The 17,311-nt window shown below is 44.0% G+C and overlaps 2 protein-coding genes and 1 long non-coding RNA gene across 19 annotated transcripts in view; 2 read left to right on the top strand and 1 right to left on the bottom strand.

The window, feature by feature from the left end:
- Positions 1–17,311, top strand: part of LOC118507821 (ETS-like protein pointed) — an 85,257-nt gene that overhangs the window by 27,209 nt on the left and 40,737 nt on the right. The gene's annotated exons all lie outside the window — the stretch shown is intronic.
- LOC118507823 lies at positions 320–4,411 on the bottom strand. 2 transcript variants are annotated; one of them, XR_004905716.1, is made up of 3 exons: positions 1,044–4,411; positions 678–737; positions 320–619 (listed from the first exon to the last, which is right to left on the bottom strand). It is a non-coding gene; the product is annotated as an uncharacterized LOC118507823 (long non-coding RNA). The 2 variants fall into 2 exon arrangements; XR_004905717.1 differs by having other exon boundaries at positions 682–737.
- On the top strand, positions 13,264–15,622 carry LOC118507822. 3 transcript variants are annotated; one of them, XM_036046921.1, is made up of 3 exons: positions 14,084–14,127; positions 14,212–14,544; positions 14,641–15,622. In XM_036046921.1, exons 1-3 carry the CDS (start codon positions 14,090–14,092, stop codon positions 14,726–14,728), a joined length of 459 nt encoding a protein of 152 aa, XP_035902814.1. In that variant the 5' UTR covers positions 14,084–14,089; the 3' UTR covers positions 14,729–15,622. The 3 variants fall into 3 exon arrangements, 2 of the variants coding, with proteins under 2 accessions (XP_035902814.1, XP_035902815.1); XR_004905715.1 differs by lacking the exon at positions 14,084–14,127 and adding an exon at positions 13,264–13,777 and having other exon boundaries at positions 14,212–15,622; XM_036046922.1 differs by having other exon boundaries at positions 14,212–15,622.

Genomic DNA, 17,311 nt, shown 5'->3' with positions numbered 1-17,311 from the left:
ATTAATGTTTTATTTGATTTTCGAGCACTGATTTGTTTGTTTTGAAGTTTCAGCTCCCTTCGCGCCAACCCGCACTTGGCCCGCTTGAACCCCTGTTCAATGTTCAATGCTTGAGCGGGACCGGAGTGGGTTAGTTCTCACTCACCCGTTTCGAATCCGAAAGGACAAGGAACGCTCGCCACGTTTCGATGCACCCCGCGTGGTAACGATACGGCACCGCACGTGTCTTATGCGTTTTTAAGTCCACGCTTTTAGGAAAACATTTCCGTACAGAGTGCGGAGTGCTGGAAATGGAGTTTCGCGTGTGAGTGATGGGAAATGTTTGTAGCAGTGTGTGTGTAAAATATGTTTATGCTCCATCATAAGCTAGAGTATTTGATTGGCTGTTGTTTTAGTAGTTATTTCTGTATGGAAATTGTCGACGCTGTTTAGCCAAGTGTTCTTTTCGATTGGAGAGCTGAGCCACGTTTTTGGGAAAAATCTTATAAATATAGTTTTGCCTTTTAATGGCGCTTTTTCCTAAAGCATCATAACAGCATGAAGTTATCTTCAACGATAAACGCGATGAATGTTGTTGTTGATTGCGAGCTGTCAGCACAAATTTCTTTGCAATGTGTGTCTGAAATGGAATTAGCCAGTTAATAGTTCTTGTCGGTTGATTCGATGGATGAGCATACCCACTCTGGCAGGACTGAGGCCGGAAATGTTTTACCAAGCTACCGGTGTTACATCGAACCCTTGATTGCCACTCGCAGAAGAATAATGTCGCGGGATAAGCATGGCGAAATGAACGAAAGAGCATTAGCCACAGATATTCGTAAAACAGCACCCCATACACAAAGAAAGAAAGAGAGAGAGCGAGAGGGAGGAAGGAGATTTAGAAGCGATGCTAAAACAATGGCCAAGAAAGAAGAGTCCCATTAAAAAGCCCTTCAGAAAAGACGGCAGCGTATCGTACAGCCGCCGTCTGTTGGGACGCTGCTGCTTTGGACCCACGGAGACGGTAGAAGGCAAATCTTAAATTATATTACAAAAATAATTACCTCCGAACGGGGCGGCATCGTCATCCCTGTATTTATGATGCTTTTTAGAGCTTCCGAGGCTCTCTCGGAGCCGGTTCAGGGTTTCGAAGGAGTGCCGAAGCAGAGTGCCAAGCCGGGGTGGCGAAGGGTAGTACTTTATAATATTTGATCGGAAAAAGCTCTACACCTGGAGTAGATTCGAACACATTTCCTTGGTTTGTCTGTGGCCATGGATGGATGGGTTGGATGGACGACCGACAGTCATTCATTCTTTTAACGCAGCAGCCTCAGCCAGCCAGTCAGTCAGTCAGCCTGCCAGTAGATGTTTACAGCCACGCGACCCAGAGGATCCAGGTTTTCTGGGGCAGGGCATGGATCACACAGTAGCACTTCGGTGGCACGCCATAAAAAAGAACCGCACCATAGAAACGATAGCTTTCATATCCTTCCCGTCTTCTGGCGGTGCTTTGCTTGGTCACGTATCAAATACTACCTAACCGGATGAGACGCGATGATGAATGGATAGCTGGAGTGATCGGTAAATGGATGGATGGATGGGTCTCATTTTCAACAGTTAACCAGCACCATCGTGCGAAAATACGTTACTGCTTGATTTGGATGGTCGCTGCTTCCTTTCGCAACGCTTTGCGCGAGGCGAGGACTCTACGGGGGCAGTAACATTTATACACATTCGAAACTGGTGTGTTAACAATCCCTTTGATTGTGATCAGACTTACCGTAGGCTGTTATTGGAAAATTCTGAAGAATTATAAAGCATAAAAAAGGGAAACGAAGTATCTGCTGAAAATCACCTCGGCTCAATATTGTGGCATCGAATCTGCAGTTCAAAATGCTGCAGGGAAGAAAAATTTGAATATCGTTTTGGTGTATATTCTATTCTCCTTCTTTTTACGATGCATTAGGAGTGGTCCATGGAAGCAGTTAAATCGTAAAAAATATCATCGTAGCTACTGCGTGAAACATTTATTCCCCGAACGCAACTCTGTCATAATGGCTAGCTTTCAATATTAATTAGTGCTTTTGATGAGAATTCGACTACGTAATTCGGTAGCGAGCTCTGACCGCTAACCCCCGCCGTTGATCGTGCGGAAGATTAAAACATGGTAATCCACACTAGTTCAGCTTTCCGAGATATAAATCAAGTTGAAGGATTGCAAGGCTTTCCTGAACGAAAAGACAAGAGAGAAAAAAAGAAGAAGTTGATCTGGCATGCCCGATAGCGCCCGCTGCTCCTATTAATAGGCCAATCGATTGAAGCGTATGAGAAAAGGGGCGGGCTTTGCTTTTATTGCGGCGTCGAAATATAGACGATCCTCAGTGACCATGAACGGATCAAATAAAAGGTCGGGGAGTTGAATCGTCTGTCAAGCATCAGCCTTGTGTCCGTCTGGCGAGAGAGGCTGGCCAGGATAGCAGCGGAATGATTCGACGGAATTATGCTATCGGATTCTATCTACTGTACAAAACCTCCACCATATCCAACCTATGCGCTGAAGCATTCAAAGTTATTCGATTTTCTTCATTTTTCAGCTTCTTCCGTATGCATGGTTCTAATTAGAAATACCAGTTTTCTTTACTGTTCCAATAGACGTCCAAGGACTGTGTTCAATAAAACGAGTGGGATTTTGATACTCCTTGAGATCTTAAACTGTGCGATGCTATTTCTTGTTCTTCATATAACTTGCTAAAATATGAAGTAAGACGATCTTACCATGTCATTTTTGATTTACTTTTTAATATTTCAAGAAAATTACAATTACTTCGAAACCTATCATTCAATCCCTTCTGCACGCGTCGAGACATGCATCGTTTTCGCAAAGTAATTGTTGCATGTTACGTTGTCAATATCAATCGCGTATCTTCGTTCGAATTTTGAACATGCGCTAAACGATCGGCAACCGCCGATCGAATCCCAATGTCGTTGGCATTGAAAGCACATTCTGGCGTGATTTAAATTGTTGTTACTGTCGATTTCAATTGAAACCAGCCACCCATCGAAGCACATTCGTTTAAAGTAAATCCCGCATTATAGGGATCTGTGGTGAAGATATTCCCGCCGACATCTCAGACAGAATTCCATTAGCCATTTTAATGGGCACGCGACGCGTCGTGTAGTGCATACAGAAGCGTTACATGCTTTCAATTGATATTCGCAATACGAAGCGATCGTTTTTAAGTAATCGGATGAACCAGACCACACGTCAATCGTTGTGTTTGATGAAAAAGACGGAAAAATCTCCATAGTTAAGCACCTCGGGCCCATAAACATTTAACGATAATGTCCTGAACAAGGACGTGGTCGACGTGATGGTTCGACACTGTTTTTTTCAACAATTGAATAGACATGTAAATGTACGCAACAAACGCATTTTATGCAGCTCGCTTCATTATCCGTGCATCACACTCAATTGTAGAGAACTGATCCCGGGTGCTACCATGTTTGGGAAGCATCGGCGAAGATCTTGTGCATGAAGCGTACTAAACGGTACCGAGGTACAATAGAGATCGAGTAGAGTCAGAATTGCAGTTTTGTGAGCAATGACGCTCGTCTTGAGAATGTACAGCTTCTTGCCAAATGCTTCACTACAGTGACGTCTGTTTTGAATAGCAATCAAGTCACTGATTACGGAGATGTTATGAAGCTCTGGACACATTCCTCTGTAAATCATTGCGTAAATGTCCAAGATTTCGTATACTTTATTAATGAAGCAGTTAAACCAGGCCACCATTGCTTGTAATCGCACTCTTCGAATCGGTCCAAATCTCACAACTTTTTGATCACAATGCTGGAGATGCAGTGCTTCCAACGCTCATCATCGATAGGGGCTCCACTTAGGTGTTCTTAACAATTGTTTGAGGTTCAATTTTGGCTGTACAAACCACCGAAAAACAGAAGCGATTAAAGGCACTTTTCTTCTTGAAGCGAAATGAACGCACGCGCACTTAACCGCTTACGGATCGCGGCTGCGCGCGCTAAGCAGAAAAACTAAGATGCGAGGCAGAAGCCACGGAGAGTTGTGTAAAAGGGCATTTGCGCGTGTGAGAACGCAAGCAATGGTACGCGTTTGGTCAATTGAAGTAAGAGAAACGTAAAACGGAAGTCGAAGGCCTTTAGGGCAAGGGACCGAAGCGAAGCAAAGAGCGAACAGAAAAAAATAACCTGAAAAAGAAAAGTACAAAACGGCTAAAGCCTCCCTCCTCCACCCCCTCCACCTTCCTCGCCCCACCGCCTCGGCGGGTGAAATAGCGCCCCCGGAGAAAAATGTACGCAAACATTGCCCCAAACCGGACCAAAACCGCAGGGCTTGAACCGGAGATAAGTCATTATGTTTTTATTATTTTCAATTTTCATTAATTTGACCAAAGATGAGAGCTCTAGAACGAGCACTCTAGCATCACCACCATGCGAAAGAAGCTGCAAGTAAGCTTTCAGGCCGAACTGGTAAACGGAGTGTGCGCCACACAGCAGAATCCAAGGAGCAATCATACTCCCTGGGAGTGTTCCGCACGAGCACGAGCGGGACAGGACGACGACAAACCCGGCACCAGGGCGGCTCCGGGGCTCATACTCCTTCGAAACAAAGCCAAATATGAACTTCAACTTCTTGTACCTTTGCCTTTTGCGTGTCTCGCTCTTGCGCGCGTACACGCCAGCAGCGCTTTGCGTAACTGTCGAAACGCGGAGGCGGCCGCATAATCGCTAATGAACGAGAAGATCGTTCTGCCAATTAGCCTCCAAGTGCCGGATCGAACATAAATTCGAAATGGTTGTTCCTCTTGGCCATCCGCGTGCCTTTCGATCGCCGTTTTACATCGTCTTCGTGGCTGGAAGTTTGATCAGGTTAGTTCGTTTTTTTTTTTCTTCATGTTCCGAGCTCAAAAGACATTTCATATACAATTGTCCTTTTAAGAGTTGGAGTGAAGGACAGCTGAAAAAATTCGGAAAAATCTATCAACATAAAAGGAAAGATTTTGTACAATAAGCAGCCGTTTGATTTTAGCGCGAGCCGGAGAGCATTTTAAACAACCACACACCATACTGTCTACCAGAGTCGGCAGCACTAGCACCACCACCAGGTCCACCAGCGGGTCTGTTGCCAGTGCGTAAACAAAATATAAATTTTCCTAAATTCACTGCTCCTTTGACTAGCTCTCGCGCCCTATCACGCTGGAGGACTGCACGGTTTTGATTACTTAGTAACATGTTAGAAACACGCAGGGCCTGGGCCTTTTCGAACCCTTAACTTCCCCACATGCGTTTCGGCGCGTTAGTATCCGATCGTGTGGTGGAGTCGTTGTGACTCAATTGCGTTCCTTGACGATGCGCCGGTAGTATCCGATCAGCACATCACGCACGGTGCCACAATAGACATGATGGCGCGAATAGAGATGAAATGTGCCGGTACGGCTGGACGGAGAAAATTAAGAAGCTTAAAAAACAGATTCTTTAAATGTGTGTTCCGCTCGCATGGCTAAGCCCCTGATGGCCAGCGCGTCTGATGCAATAACTCGTGCGCATCTCAGGGAGGAAAAAAAGTGTAAAAATAAAACAGATAGCAGATGTGCCTGCATTTGGATGATAATTATTTTCATTTGTTTATTTACCTTTGCTCGATAGGAACACATTGAGTTGCTTGCTTCGGGTTGTTGGGAAGTGAGAAAGCTAAAAAAGTGAACTGAACGAACTGAACCAGATGCGCAATGCTCTGGGCCTACAAAGACAATAACTGGGACTTTTAAATGGGGATGCAATTTCATAACACCGTCAACCAAATGCGCATTTAAAGCATATTGCCAACCCGGGAGAACATTGGCGCTCAGTGCAAGGGCTTTTAATAAGCCAGGGTCACTATTACTGTTAGTGATCAAGATTCAAAGTTCACTGCTAAATATCTTAAGCTCAGCGGCTTTTCTTCATCATCTTTTGGGTTGTATGCTCCAGCAAAAGCTGTGTCCGTAGCATTAATGCAACTTGTCAACTTCACTTGAATTTCAAACTACGAGTGTGCGGGTATTTTCTGGCTGACATTCCCTGTGAACTAGAACAATCGTCATGCCACAAAACTATTAAACGAGGTGCAGTAGAAAGTAGATCAAATAATGTGGTGTTCTTGCAACCTCCGATACAAGCATATGCTGACAACGATCAGGTTTATGATGATGTTTATGATGACGGTGACGCTGCTGTTGCGCATGATGCACCGACCCAGAGGCACCGGAAATTAGTAATCAGAATATGACCGACCAGCCTTCTCCACAACTGATGCCGACGAAGTTACGTAGCGCAATCGCGTCACAAGTCACATTTTTTTCGTGCGCTCTCCCTCGTTCTCTCTCTCGTAGTAATTGTAACGACGGCGCATAACTTGTCAACTTTTCATGGTGCATTATACGCCGTTCCTCGCGCCCATTTGCCATCCTTGTTGTCATCCATGTCCGTCTATCACTGTATAAAGCGTATGCTAAACCCTCTTGCTATCCATGTGGTACACGGTAGCACAGCTGATACGATGTTGGTCCAGAGTAGAGTGGAACATAAGCGACCAAGAGCATCGATCGTAGCAATGTGAGGGTAAAGGTATACTCCACCGACCTCGACCACCATGTTTGGCTATACATAGTTACTACTGCACACTGTCCATCTAGTTATCAGCTTAAAATGATAATTTGAAGATAGTAGCAAAGATACACCGAGATACAAATCAAATTTTTTTTGCATGACCCAATTGTCAAAAAGGGGCATTTGAAAAAATCCAGAAACAGATCAAAGGATCGTTTCAAAATACGAAAGAAGTACAAATGGATGTGCGGACTGTTACTGGCTAAGTCTTGTCGTATATTCTCGATTTGAACTCGTTTGATTTGCAATATTGGCTCTTGAGTTCTTTCTTTCTTCTCCTTTTTTTATTCTTAACGTATTTAATAAAGTTTTAAAGGTTATGTTTATGGCTATGTAATTATAGAAATCGCTAGAGAAATTCTTCTATGTCTAAATTTTAAAACAAATAAATTAAGTTTAAATCTATAAATATAACGTTCCCAAATCACCTTATCTCATTAGTTTGGCTTTATCAATTACATATTCTCGTTTTACCTTTTTGTTAAAAAACCCCGAATCTCCCATCGTCATTTCGGTCGTGGACAAATTGTTTGAGCAATTTTTTATCGGGAATTGATTCGATTATCGTAATATTTATGGCTTACTTCCGAACGATTGGAAGCTCGGGTATCGTTAATTCATCCGTTTTCTCAGCTCCGCTTTTCCCATGCCATTCATGGTTATTGTCTTATTATTGGATTTGCTTTTCCCATCTCATATCCAGCCACTGTGAGATTCCCCTCAATGAATGATGTTGGATTTGGATTGAACGCTGACCAGTAACGCTAACAAAGAAAAACGATGTCAATTTTGACTGGCTCTCGTATGAAATTTTCGACGCAGAGCAAGTCGAAATGTGTACGTTGCAGCAAAGTGAAGGTGTAAAGAGCAAAACCTTGTTCCGTTTGGGAGTAGATTTTGGTTCGATCGCATAGAAAAGGACGAGCCAAAAATTGTACGGAGTTGGCAGTAAAGGTTGGTGTACGGATGTCAGTAAATATGTGACACTGCGCGGAGGAATACCATTGTGCTCTAGCATCCGGCGATTGTATATTAGATAATATGGAAAAGTATAAACTGTAGTGCACATTGCCCTGAAATAGTTTGCAATCAATCGGTGGCTACGGATAACTGTCAGACGCAACCAAAGAGTTTCTTTGCGATATGTTACTGAGAAAGACTGATGCTAATAGCTGTAATGATCAAGCTCGTGTTGATGATGATGACCACGATCACTGCATACCATCAACACAGTGGCCTCGCCGATCATGATTGCCTGAACTGGCAGCGACAAAGGTATTAGTGAAGGCAAACGTGACAGCTTCGTTCCCACGGCCGCGATTTCTTCGGGTTCGCCTTCACGACGCAGGCTGCTGCGTCGCACCGTCCTCGTAGTATTTCTTGTTCGCTTCCGCCCTGCAATTTGCTGCTAACATCGCCTAACATCTTCTCCTTTTTGCTATAGTAGGTTCTGAAAGCTATTTTTTGTTTTATTTTTATTTTGGCGCGTAAAAATCTAAAATATCAAAAGATTACTGTGGTGTTTTTGAAATGAATATTTATATTCCATGCATTGAATTGCATAAGCCAACAGAAGTTTATGTTCAACTAAATTGTAATACAGTGGGTCAACTAGGACGTTTATACCAAGAGCAATCAGCTTCTTCGGTATTTGCACTAATATCACCGCCATTTTCTTTGAAAGTGCGTGTCCAATCATCTGTTTAATTAACCCGATAACACGTTTTCGTCTTACCAAAAGCCAACCGTAGAAAGCGAGAGAATTTAGGAAATACTTTCGAAACCTCTTCCATTCTTCCTTTATCTCATTAAACCGCCTTGTTTGAAAAGGAAGTCGGCGTATGTGTCTAGTTGCATTTAGTTTTCGTACAGAAAACGCTTTACAAAAGCTTCCGGTTGGCGCGAAACGTCCAAATCAAACTCCTCATATGCCTTTGGACTAAGACCAGCGGCTGTAAAATAAAAAGGTAATTAGAAGAATAAATCCGGAAACAGTACCGTCAGCTTCCGGCTTGTTCTCCGTAAGGCGGTCCCCCTTTCCCATCCCATCTATGTCGCGGTCTTGTCCATCCTCGCGCGTCAAGGCTGTAGCGCCAGTGATTGAAATTAGAAAAATAACGATACGCGTCAAAACTGAGCAGAACATGGGGCAAAACATGCTCATTACCTGGTTTCAATTTTTAATTAGCCCCAACGTGCTCAATTCCCGGGACGACGACAACCTGACGAATAAAGAGATGAGATGTTCAGTGGCTATTCAGCCGCTGGCTCGAGCAAATATCGATACGCCGGAAGATGAAAGCGCACCGAGGTAGCAAATGGTGTTAGAACGGTTGAAGAGATATATCTACCATTGGAGAATTCTAACATGCAATACCGCCTTTGTTCAAACAACGGCGAGTAATTTCGATTTGCACGCCCTAGGAACTGGCATTGTAATCGAACAACGCACTTCCTTTTTGGGAAGTCTGCTAACGAACGCCATGAATCCAGCAATTCTGATGTTTGTTGAAATTTACGTCCAGCATTTGATCCAACAGTGCTGAGTACATGTCATGCAATGATAACGAACTTGCAGAATCTATTATTGGCCACTATTTGATCAAAGTTCCTCGAGTTCTGCATGAAAATGACGAGTTATTTCAAACGACCGAAAATACCATGTTATCGAATTAGTGTAAAACTCCATTTACCAGCAGCGCTCATCGATTCCTCGCTTCGGCGCACCGTTCCCAGTCTCCCCGAAATCTGCTTCATTTCACGCTGCAAGCACACAAAATGCCGTGCTTACATGGTGTGGTGCGTGTGTACTTACGCGATCGTACACATGTGATGGTGATGAAAATTTTTAATTAAATTTAACCAGTCTTTCCCGCTATTACGGTCACTGGATCAAATGGATCGGCATACGACGAGTCAGCAGACGGGCAGCTGGCCACTGGTGGCTGTGGCGGAGATACGTTTAATTAAAACGCGGAAGAGGAATGTCCGGTTTCCTTCTCCGGTGTGTGGCCAGTGGTGTGTACGTGTGCGTGCGTGAGATTGGCATGAGGCGTAAGGAATTACACAGCAGGCGCGTGGAAGCTGGGAACGTCGTTGGGGTTTCGTTGGCAGTCGGACGGCTGGGGACGAAGGGGCCTAAATTTAGCGACACTTTCCATTAACCTCCATGCGCCAGGCCACCGACCAGAAGGCCGATCGGAGGATCCGCCGAGCTGCACACACAGAATCGAAGAGAATGTGCAGTTCGGTTCCTTCGGAGCCACGTTGCTGCGTACGCACGTCGCATGACAACCTGTCTGAATGTGTTCCGTGAAGAACTTTCTCATCCGTTTCAACCCCTGGCGATATCTCTCCGGGCTGGCTTCTTCTTTTTCCTACGGGTTGTTGCGGGTTGTTGCGAATGTAAGTTATTAGTGCAATTTAGAATGGATGACCGAATCGTGGTGCGGGCCATCGTCACCCTTCTTCACCCGTTGCGACATTGACGGGGAACAGAGCGAGGGAGAGAGAGGGAGAGAGAGGGATCCGGCTATACCGTGGGCCTCGAAAATCTAGAACACAGCTCATAATTAATCGTGTCCGGTTTGGATTTTCGCATCCCCCGAGGATGAAAGGTGTTTCCTATTTGCGACAGAGTACGTAATGTTAGTCGGAAATGATGAGGAGAACTTGGTAAAAATAGGTCACCTTTTCTTCGCCTACAGCGCTAAGGGCAGCTAATCGACGAATGGGCAATTATTGTGCTTGTGGTGTTTATGACGTTTTCAGGAAAAAAGCTTCTACAATTCGAAATCAAAATTTGCGTTCTAACAGTAGCCATTCCCTGAATTTCACAATGCTATTTACTGATTCAATAATTTATCTCCCTGTTTTTGTCTCTTCGCAGGTAAGATATGGAAAAACCTGAACCGCAGTTCACCTATGAAGCGTTGATCATGATCAACGGATATGTCATGTTTGTCACCCTATTTGTTCACAGCCATCCCGCTGTGAATCCAATATAAGCGAAACACATAACCTGCACCCGACCGCTTACGATAATGGGCGCGCTCTGGTTTTGCCCCACACTCTAACGCCGCCGCCCGGTGTTGATGAAGTGAATTTATCGCTTACTGTTACTGTTATTATCGTCTCCATTTACCACTCAATTAAGCGCCGTAAAATTCGGCACCTTGTCGTCTTCATCGTCATCGTTAGAGGTGGACTGTTGCCAGGGAAGAGGAGTCGGACTACCTCCTGCTGGGTTGTGGAGCGAAACGCCCAACCGGCCATGCTGTTTCCGCTTGCACACGTGCAAGGGGGCCTGTGTGTGCCGGCACGAATGAACAGTGTGTCCCAGAATTTAAGGCGCGCCAACGCGAAGATCAAAGGAAAAGGTGGTGATCCGCCGCTGGGCAGACCACAGAATGGGACATTCTCGTCTCCATGCTCTATGTAATGAGGTGATAAAATAAATAACAATCGAATCGCGAACGCGCACCACGCCAATACGAAACAAAGCCGAAGATTTTCGAGCGCGCGCTGGTGAGGAATATATGTATTTGTCGAGCGAACTAAGAAAGGATCATGTTTCTTAAACACAGAAACCGACGCGACCTTTTAAGTCATCTTTTGCATCGTATCGCTGCTATACATTGGCTCGATATGGGTGGTACAATGCAAGACTTTCGTTTCAACACGGGACTGTGCTTTCTTTACTGCCGGCAGTCTAGTGTACAGACTGCCTACATCGCGCGCTGTACCTTGATCTATAAATCCGGCCAATATTGTTGTTGTTTGGTCGATTGTGTGTTGGACAATGTGTTGTTCATCGATGTCTACCCAGGTTGCGTGCGACTGAACATATTCCACCAACACCCTTTGATGTTGGATGCTTCTTGGGCAGTCGTTTTCTTACTCACTTCCTGTTGACTGCTCGGGAACTCGAACGGCTACCGATGATCGACCACCACGAATCTATCCGTGTTCTTCACACAGATCTGCACTACAGAATAAACAAAAATAACGCTTCCAACGCTTTGATATCTGCGTGGTATATCGTATAGCGAACGGGATCTAAAAGAGATGAATGGCAATAGGGATAGGGATCGAAAGAATCTGTTCTGATCAAAGGGATTCAAAACCCACGTTTCTTTTGGGAGAAGGGGAGAACATGATAACCTTCATCGCTGCTTGGCTTATAATAGGGGGTTGTTTCTGTACAAAGCTCCACCTTCCAGGTGCATGGGCCACATGGGTGATCGTTCCTGTTCTGCCACCCACACACGCACATCATAGCTTTCTTTCTCAGTTGTTGACTCTGGAGGCATATGCACCTTTCCAGACACCACAGCGCGAACTGCGAGCAAATGTCATGCTGCAAGCAAAAGAACCATGACAAGTCGCGCGAAATGCGATACCAGTGGTCCTTTTCCCTCGATCGATTGTTTTGTGGGCAGTGGCATAGCCGGCAACGAGTTGGGATCCTTTTTCTTAGTGTAAACTATTTACAGGGAAATGGAATTGGAAGCTGTTCATGGCATTTTCTAGTATTTTACTAAGTATTGATTCGCAAATAATGTCTAAGGCAATCAACGTTTAAAAATGGCAGAACAAATTTAATTTTCAGCTTTTAAATGCTTTAAATGTGATCTTCTACAGAAAGTTTTCCTGGAATAAAATTCTACTCCGCTATTAACCTTTGCCAGCACTGTCCGGAAGTTGGTTTCCACTGTCACCTGACTTTTCAAGCCAGTCTGTGAGCTTGTTTGTGCGTTCGTGTCAGCTTGCAGACCAGCCGCAAGCATTAACTTTACTCACTAAAAACACACATAAACTCCGAAGGTCATACTTCCGGCTTGATAAAAATGGAGCGAGAACTAGAAGAGACCAATGCACTCATTTGGTGGCCGTTACTGCGCCGAGCAATTCATTCATACTTTCCGATGTAATGCGTGTGCATGTGCCCATACGCGCACCATTTATAGCCCCATCAGAATCTTGGTGAGGAGCGAGCGTTACGAATTTCGTGCGTACTTACGCGTGGATGCATAATGCAGTGACTCTGTGTATAATGTGTGTTCTTGAGGCTGCATACGAGCAGTGCTAAAAATATGCTTTAAAAATAGTTCTTCAGGTTGTTCAGCTGTACTTGGTTGTCCCGGCTTGTGCTGCTCTAAGATGCATGATGCATGCGTAACATAACCTCTAATTTCCACTGGCCCACGATCTACCTCGGCCTGCTTCCCCACGATCACTTGATCACTGCCCGATACGACGCTATATTGTACACGACGATGGCATAGGTGATAAAACTCGAAAATTGCGTAATTTCTCTCCGAAAATAGCTTCCAGGATGAGTTTCAACTGCACCGGGCAAGGGCTGTGCACCGTGAATCGGATTCACACATTTCAACCCGTTTGGCTGAACTACGCCAGACACACTGTTGCCACAGGATTTTCAGTCCCGTATCTTTACTTAGAAATTCGTGTCATTTGTAACCAAATAATCAGATTTAGAGTGATATTTGAATTTTAGTTTCAATGGTTCTTTTAAAATTATATTTTTATGTAAAAAAATTAAATGAAATTTTTATTCCTTTAAACTTTAGGAAAAAAAAAATTGATATACCCTTCTCGTACGACAGCAGTGTGCCAACATGTCCCTCTGGCTAGTAACGAAATGGGTTCGATGCTCCACCACAATCTTCACAAACGCGTACATTGTCTTCCTTCCCCAACTAGGCTCCCATACGCGGTTGTACAAGTTGGTTGTGGCAAGACTCATTGCTGCTTCTCATTTTCGTGACTCTTTGCTGCGTCTGTATTCTTCTTCTTCTCATTTCACTACACTCGTACTGCTGCTGCTGCTGTTGTGTGTTGATGCGTGTGCGAAGATGCGAAGGCACGAGATAAAAAGCGAGATGGAATGAATTCATTCATAAATGGATTCCCAGTACATGAATGGTACACGGGAAAGACAACTTTCGCGCACAACCACACATATGTGAGCGGTCTGGAGTAAATTTCATTCACCAACAGACCACAGACGTCTTACGGCCACCCTGGTTTGCTATTGGCGTGTGGAAAAAGACTCAGCCGGTGTAAGGGATCACACCTGGGAGATTGCTAGGTATGTCAGTAAAGGAATTGTCAAACTAATATTTATTACCTAGAACCTCTGATCTTAAATGATTATTAAAATTACAAAAAATACATTTTAAGTTGAAAATATACTGCTCACTATAGTAACTCAACTCGAATATGCAGATCATCAAAAAGCAGATAGATTTTTACGATCGACTTCAGCTTCTTCTCGTTTCTGGGACATTGATCAGGTCTATCTTTAGATTTATCGGCCAATGCTATGCGATTCGGCTTAATTCAACGATCAATTTTCCTATTCAACATAGCTATGCGTCCAAATGTTAGTTGAACATCTACAATGAAAAGTAATGATTCACCTATCAATTCTCCAATTCTGTGCGTAATATTCCGGTTTTACTTTCCAAACACGCATAGTGGCCGTTCTTCATAATGTCATTTTTTCTCTTTTGCTTTTACCAGTGTAATTTTATACTTCCGCTCGGTTCCGAGCAAGAGAACCAGAAACAAGAACATGTCGATGTTCAACAGCAGCAACAGCAACATCAACAACAACAACAAAAATACGCTCGGAAGACGTAAGGAAAACGGAATGCAGAAGTGTGTAGTACCAACATACGCAACGAACGCTGAGTTTTGGCCATGGGAGAGTAAACACATTTTCTTGGTTTCGATACTCTTGATGATGCGTATCCTTCGTTCCATTTTACCTCATTCCTTCCCAAAAGCACCCGAGAATCCCTTCTGGTCTCGCTCCCTTTGCCTTGTGGGAATCGTCCCGCACCAAGCGGACAGGTACGGGCTGGTTGGTGTTCAGGATCATGTCGTCCTGCAGGATGAATGAATGATCAGTTTATTGAACGATGTGTTTTTTTTCTTTCTTTCGAACAGATGCATATTTGTTGGTGCCCAGTTCCGTTTTGCCGTCCCTTCTTTTGCTTTTTTTTCATGGGTGCCTGTAATTTCTGTATCTTCTTAAACTTGTACACCCTAATGTGAAATGCATGAAGCTCGCTCGAGCATTTAACAACCTGCACAGGTGGTTTGATTTTGGGGCAAGCGAATTAAGCCAAATTTCGTTTCCTCGTCAACATGATTTTCGGTTTATCACAGCTTCTAAAGCTTTTAAAAGTCCAACAATGCAATAGTAAAAGGGTGATGATCCTTTGACGACGCATTTGGCGTTTTCTTTCCTGCATTTCCTCAAGGCAACCAAATTATCCGACCCAATTGTTGCATAGCCCTTAGTTTGTTCCTTTCTTTAACTGATTCCATTTCCGGAAACGACGCACCATTTATTCAATAGCACAGCGGGGTGGGTACCCAACGGTTCGGGTCAGCTTTCAGGTGAACTTTCGAAACCCGTGGTACGTACACTATGACAGTCAAGGATGAAATCCCTAGGACTAAGACCCGTTTCGGTAACCCCTGAGGTGGTGATGGAGTTTTCAAAAGAATCGTACCGTACCACCGGCATTAAACGTTGTGATCAATTAGAGTTTGCAAATCCATGGATCATTGAAAGTAGGGAACAAAATAGGTTGGAAAGAAAGTACAAAAAAAATGTAAATTAGGATTAAAACTGTTGACTTTGTTGTCCAACACACAAGAGCAAAAGCAGCTTTTCGAAGGTGAATGGTCTATACAGCGAGACATTTGGGATAAAAATCTCTTACCGCCGGTGTGAGCGAGGAATGGGCAATAAAGCAGCAGATTATACATTTATATATATACAATTGACCTCTTGACTTAATAAAGGAGGAAAATCTGGTCAACTTTTTTGTGTAAAAGAAGGCTGTAGCAAACTGCTAGTAAAAAACTGTACTGTATAGAAGACGGTGAGGCAGGATCACTTGTTTCTTTACTTGAAAAATTGTGGCTAATTGTTGCGTTTTGCATCCATTTCCAGAAGGTTTGCCTGACACTGTCAATCCCGTTTCAGCTTCTTTTTTGCAGTAGTACGATCTAAAGACCTTTGCACGTTTCCAGTCAGTAGGAAATTCTGTACAGGTGATTTTACTATGACGAGGTCCGCAGCAGTTGGGGCGATGTTTATTTATACCCTTTCGAAAGGGTTTCATTCTTCACCCAAAATAATCTGTTAAATTTCAGTTGGAAATTCCCGGAACCAACGATACATAAACAAACGATTGTTTCGATGGCAGCTCGCTCGAAGGTACATCTCGATTTAGAGAGTATTTAAAATATGCGCCATTCTTTACCTTAGAGTGACACATTTAGAGCAGTTTTTAGAGAACCTGCGTTTGTACCTCACACTAAGCACCGCACCATAAAAGCAGCTATTATTATTACCTTCACTTATATGGCAAACGTAAGCGTTGTTGTGAATGGGTAACACAGGTAACGCAACGCGCACGCACTACAGGATCAAGTATGCTTGATCCTGTAAACGCCACCGAACGGATCACCCGAGACGTGGAGGGGAACGGGTGCGGGAACGCATTCGTAGCGTCACACAAACCGGGTACACTGACAACTACAACCGCATCCGTAGCGTAGTTCTTGGCGTTTTATGAATGAAAGTTTGAGGTTGCTGTCCTGCTCTCTTCCGTGTGCGTATGATGCAGGTGATCTCGCTCCGATGAATGAACTTCTTTTTCTTCTTCAACTTCTGCTGGCGCGATCTTTGTGCCTCCCCCCTCTTTCTCTCTCTCTCTCTCTCTCTGTAGACTCTCACTCGGTTTCTTCTTTCGAGTGCAAGTTGTTTTCTTTGACCCACGATTGTTATTATTGTTGTTGTGCTGTTGTGCTGTAAGCATCCTGTGCGACGACGCTACATCTCGCCGTCCCATTTGTGCTGCCGATTCGACACGAAACCCTGTCTCTTGATCAAGATCTTGCGGCTTGCGTTCCAGCTGGTATGGAAAGATCGTTTTCCGATGTCTCTTCTGTGCTCTGGTGTCCGTTCTCACGACAGCCGCCGCCGTGTTGTGGACGACTCTGAAGATCGCTTTGACTACTGTCCCTTTGATCCATCACGTATGAACCTGCAGCAGAGTTGAGGCTACTTGTGGTGTGCGTGTTTTACTTTACATGGTTAATTAATACTTTATAACTTGCTGCTACTGCCGTTTTGCTGTTTTGTGCAAAATGATCCAATGGTCTAATACCGAAATTTGGTAGTGCAAATTATGGCAAATGACACACCACCAAGCAGCTATTTCTCAGGCTTTCTTACTAACGTCACTTAGCTCGCTCCGAAGCTTATGAACACGTGCAGGCACTGAATGTTGCTGTACAGTGCTGTAAACATTGTTGAGATTTTGCCTTCTGTTTCCATGTAGTGATTAGAAGTAGTGTGCGCGAGTTGGAATTAAGATAAATGGCTATCTGCGATCGCTCTGCTCTCCCCGGCCCCAGTGTCCTCTCATTGGTTGATTTGTTGTGAGGATTTCGTTTGTAACCACCAGTATGAAACACATGTACGTGTTTGGGTATTTGCAACGTTAGCGTGGAAGAAAGCTGTCGCCTTATCTGACTTATTTGCTTGTTACAAGTTTATTTTTTTCTTCGAAAATTATGTGAGACAAATGCTGAAGAA

This window comes from Anopheles stephensi, chromosome 2 (assembly GCF_013141755.1).
Source record: "Anopheles stephensi strain Indian chromosome 2, UCI_ANSTEP_V1.0, whole genome shotgun sequence".
Lineage (NCBI taxonomy): Eukaryota > Metazoa > Arthropoda > Insecta > Diptera > Culicidae > Anopheles > Anopheles stephensi.
Note: the sequence above shows the minus strand (reverse complement) of the source record. Positions and strands in the feature narration are given on the sequence as shown.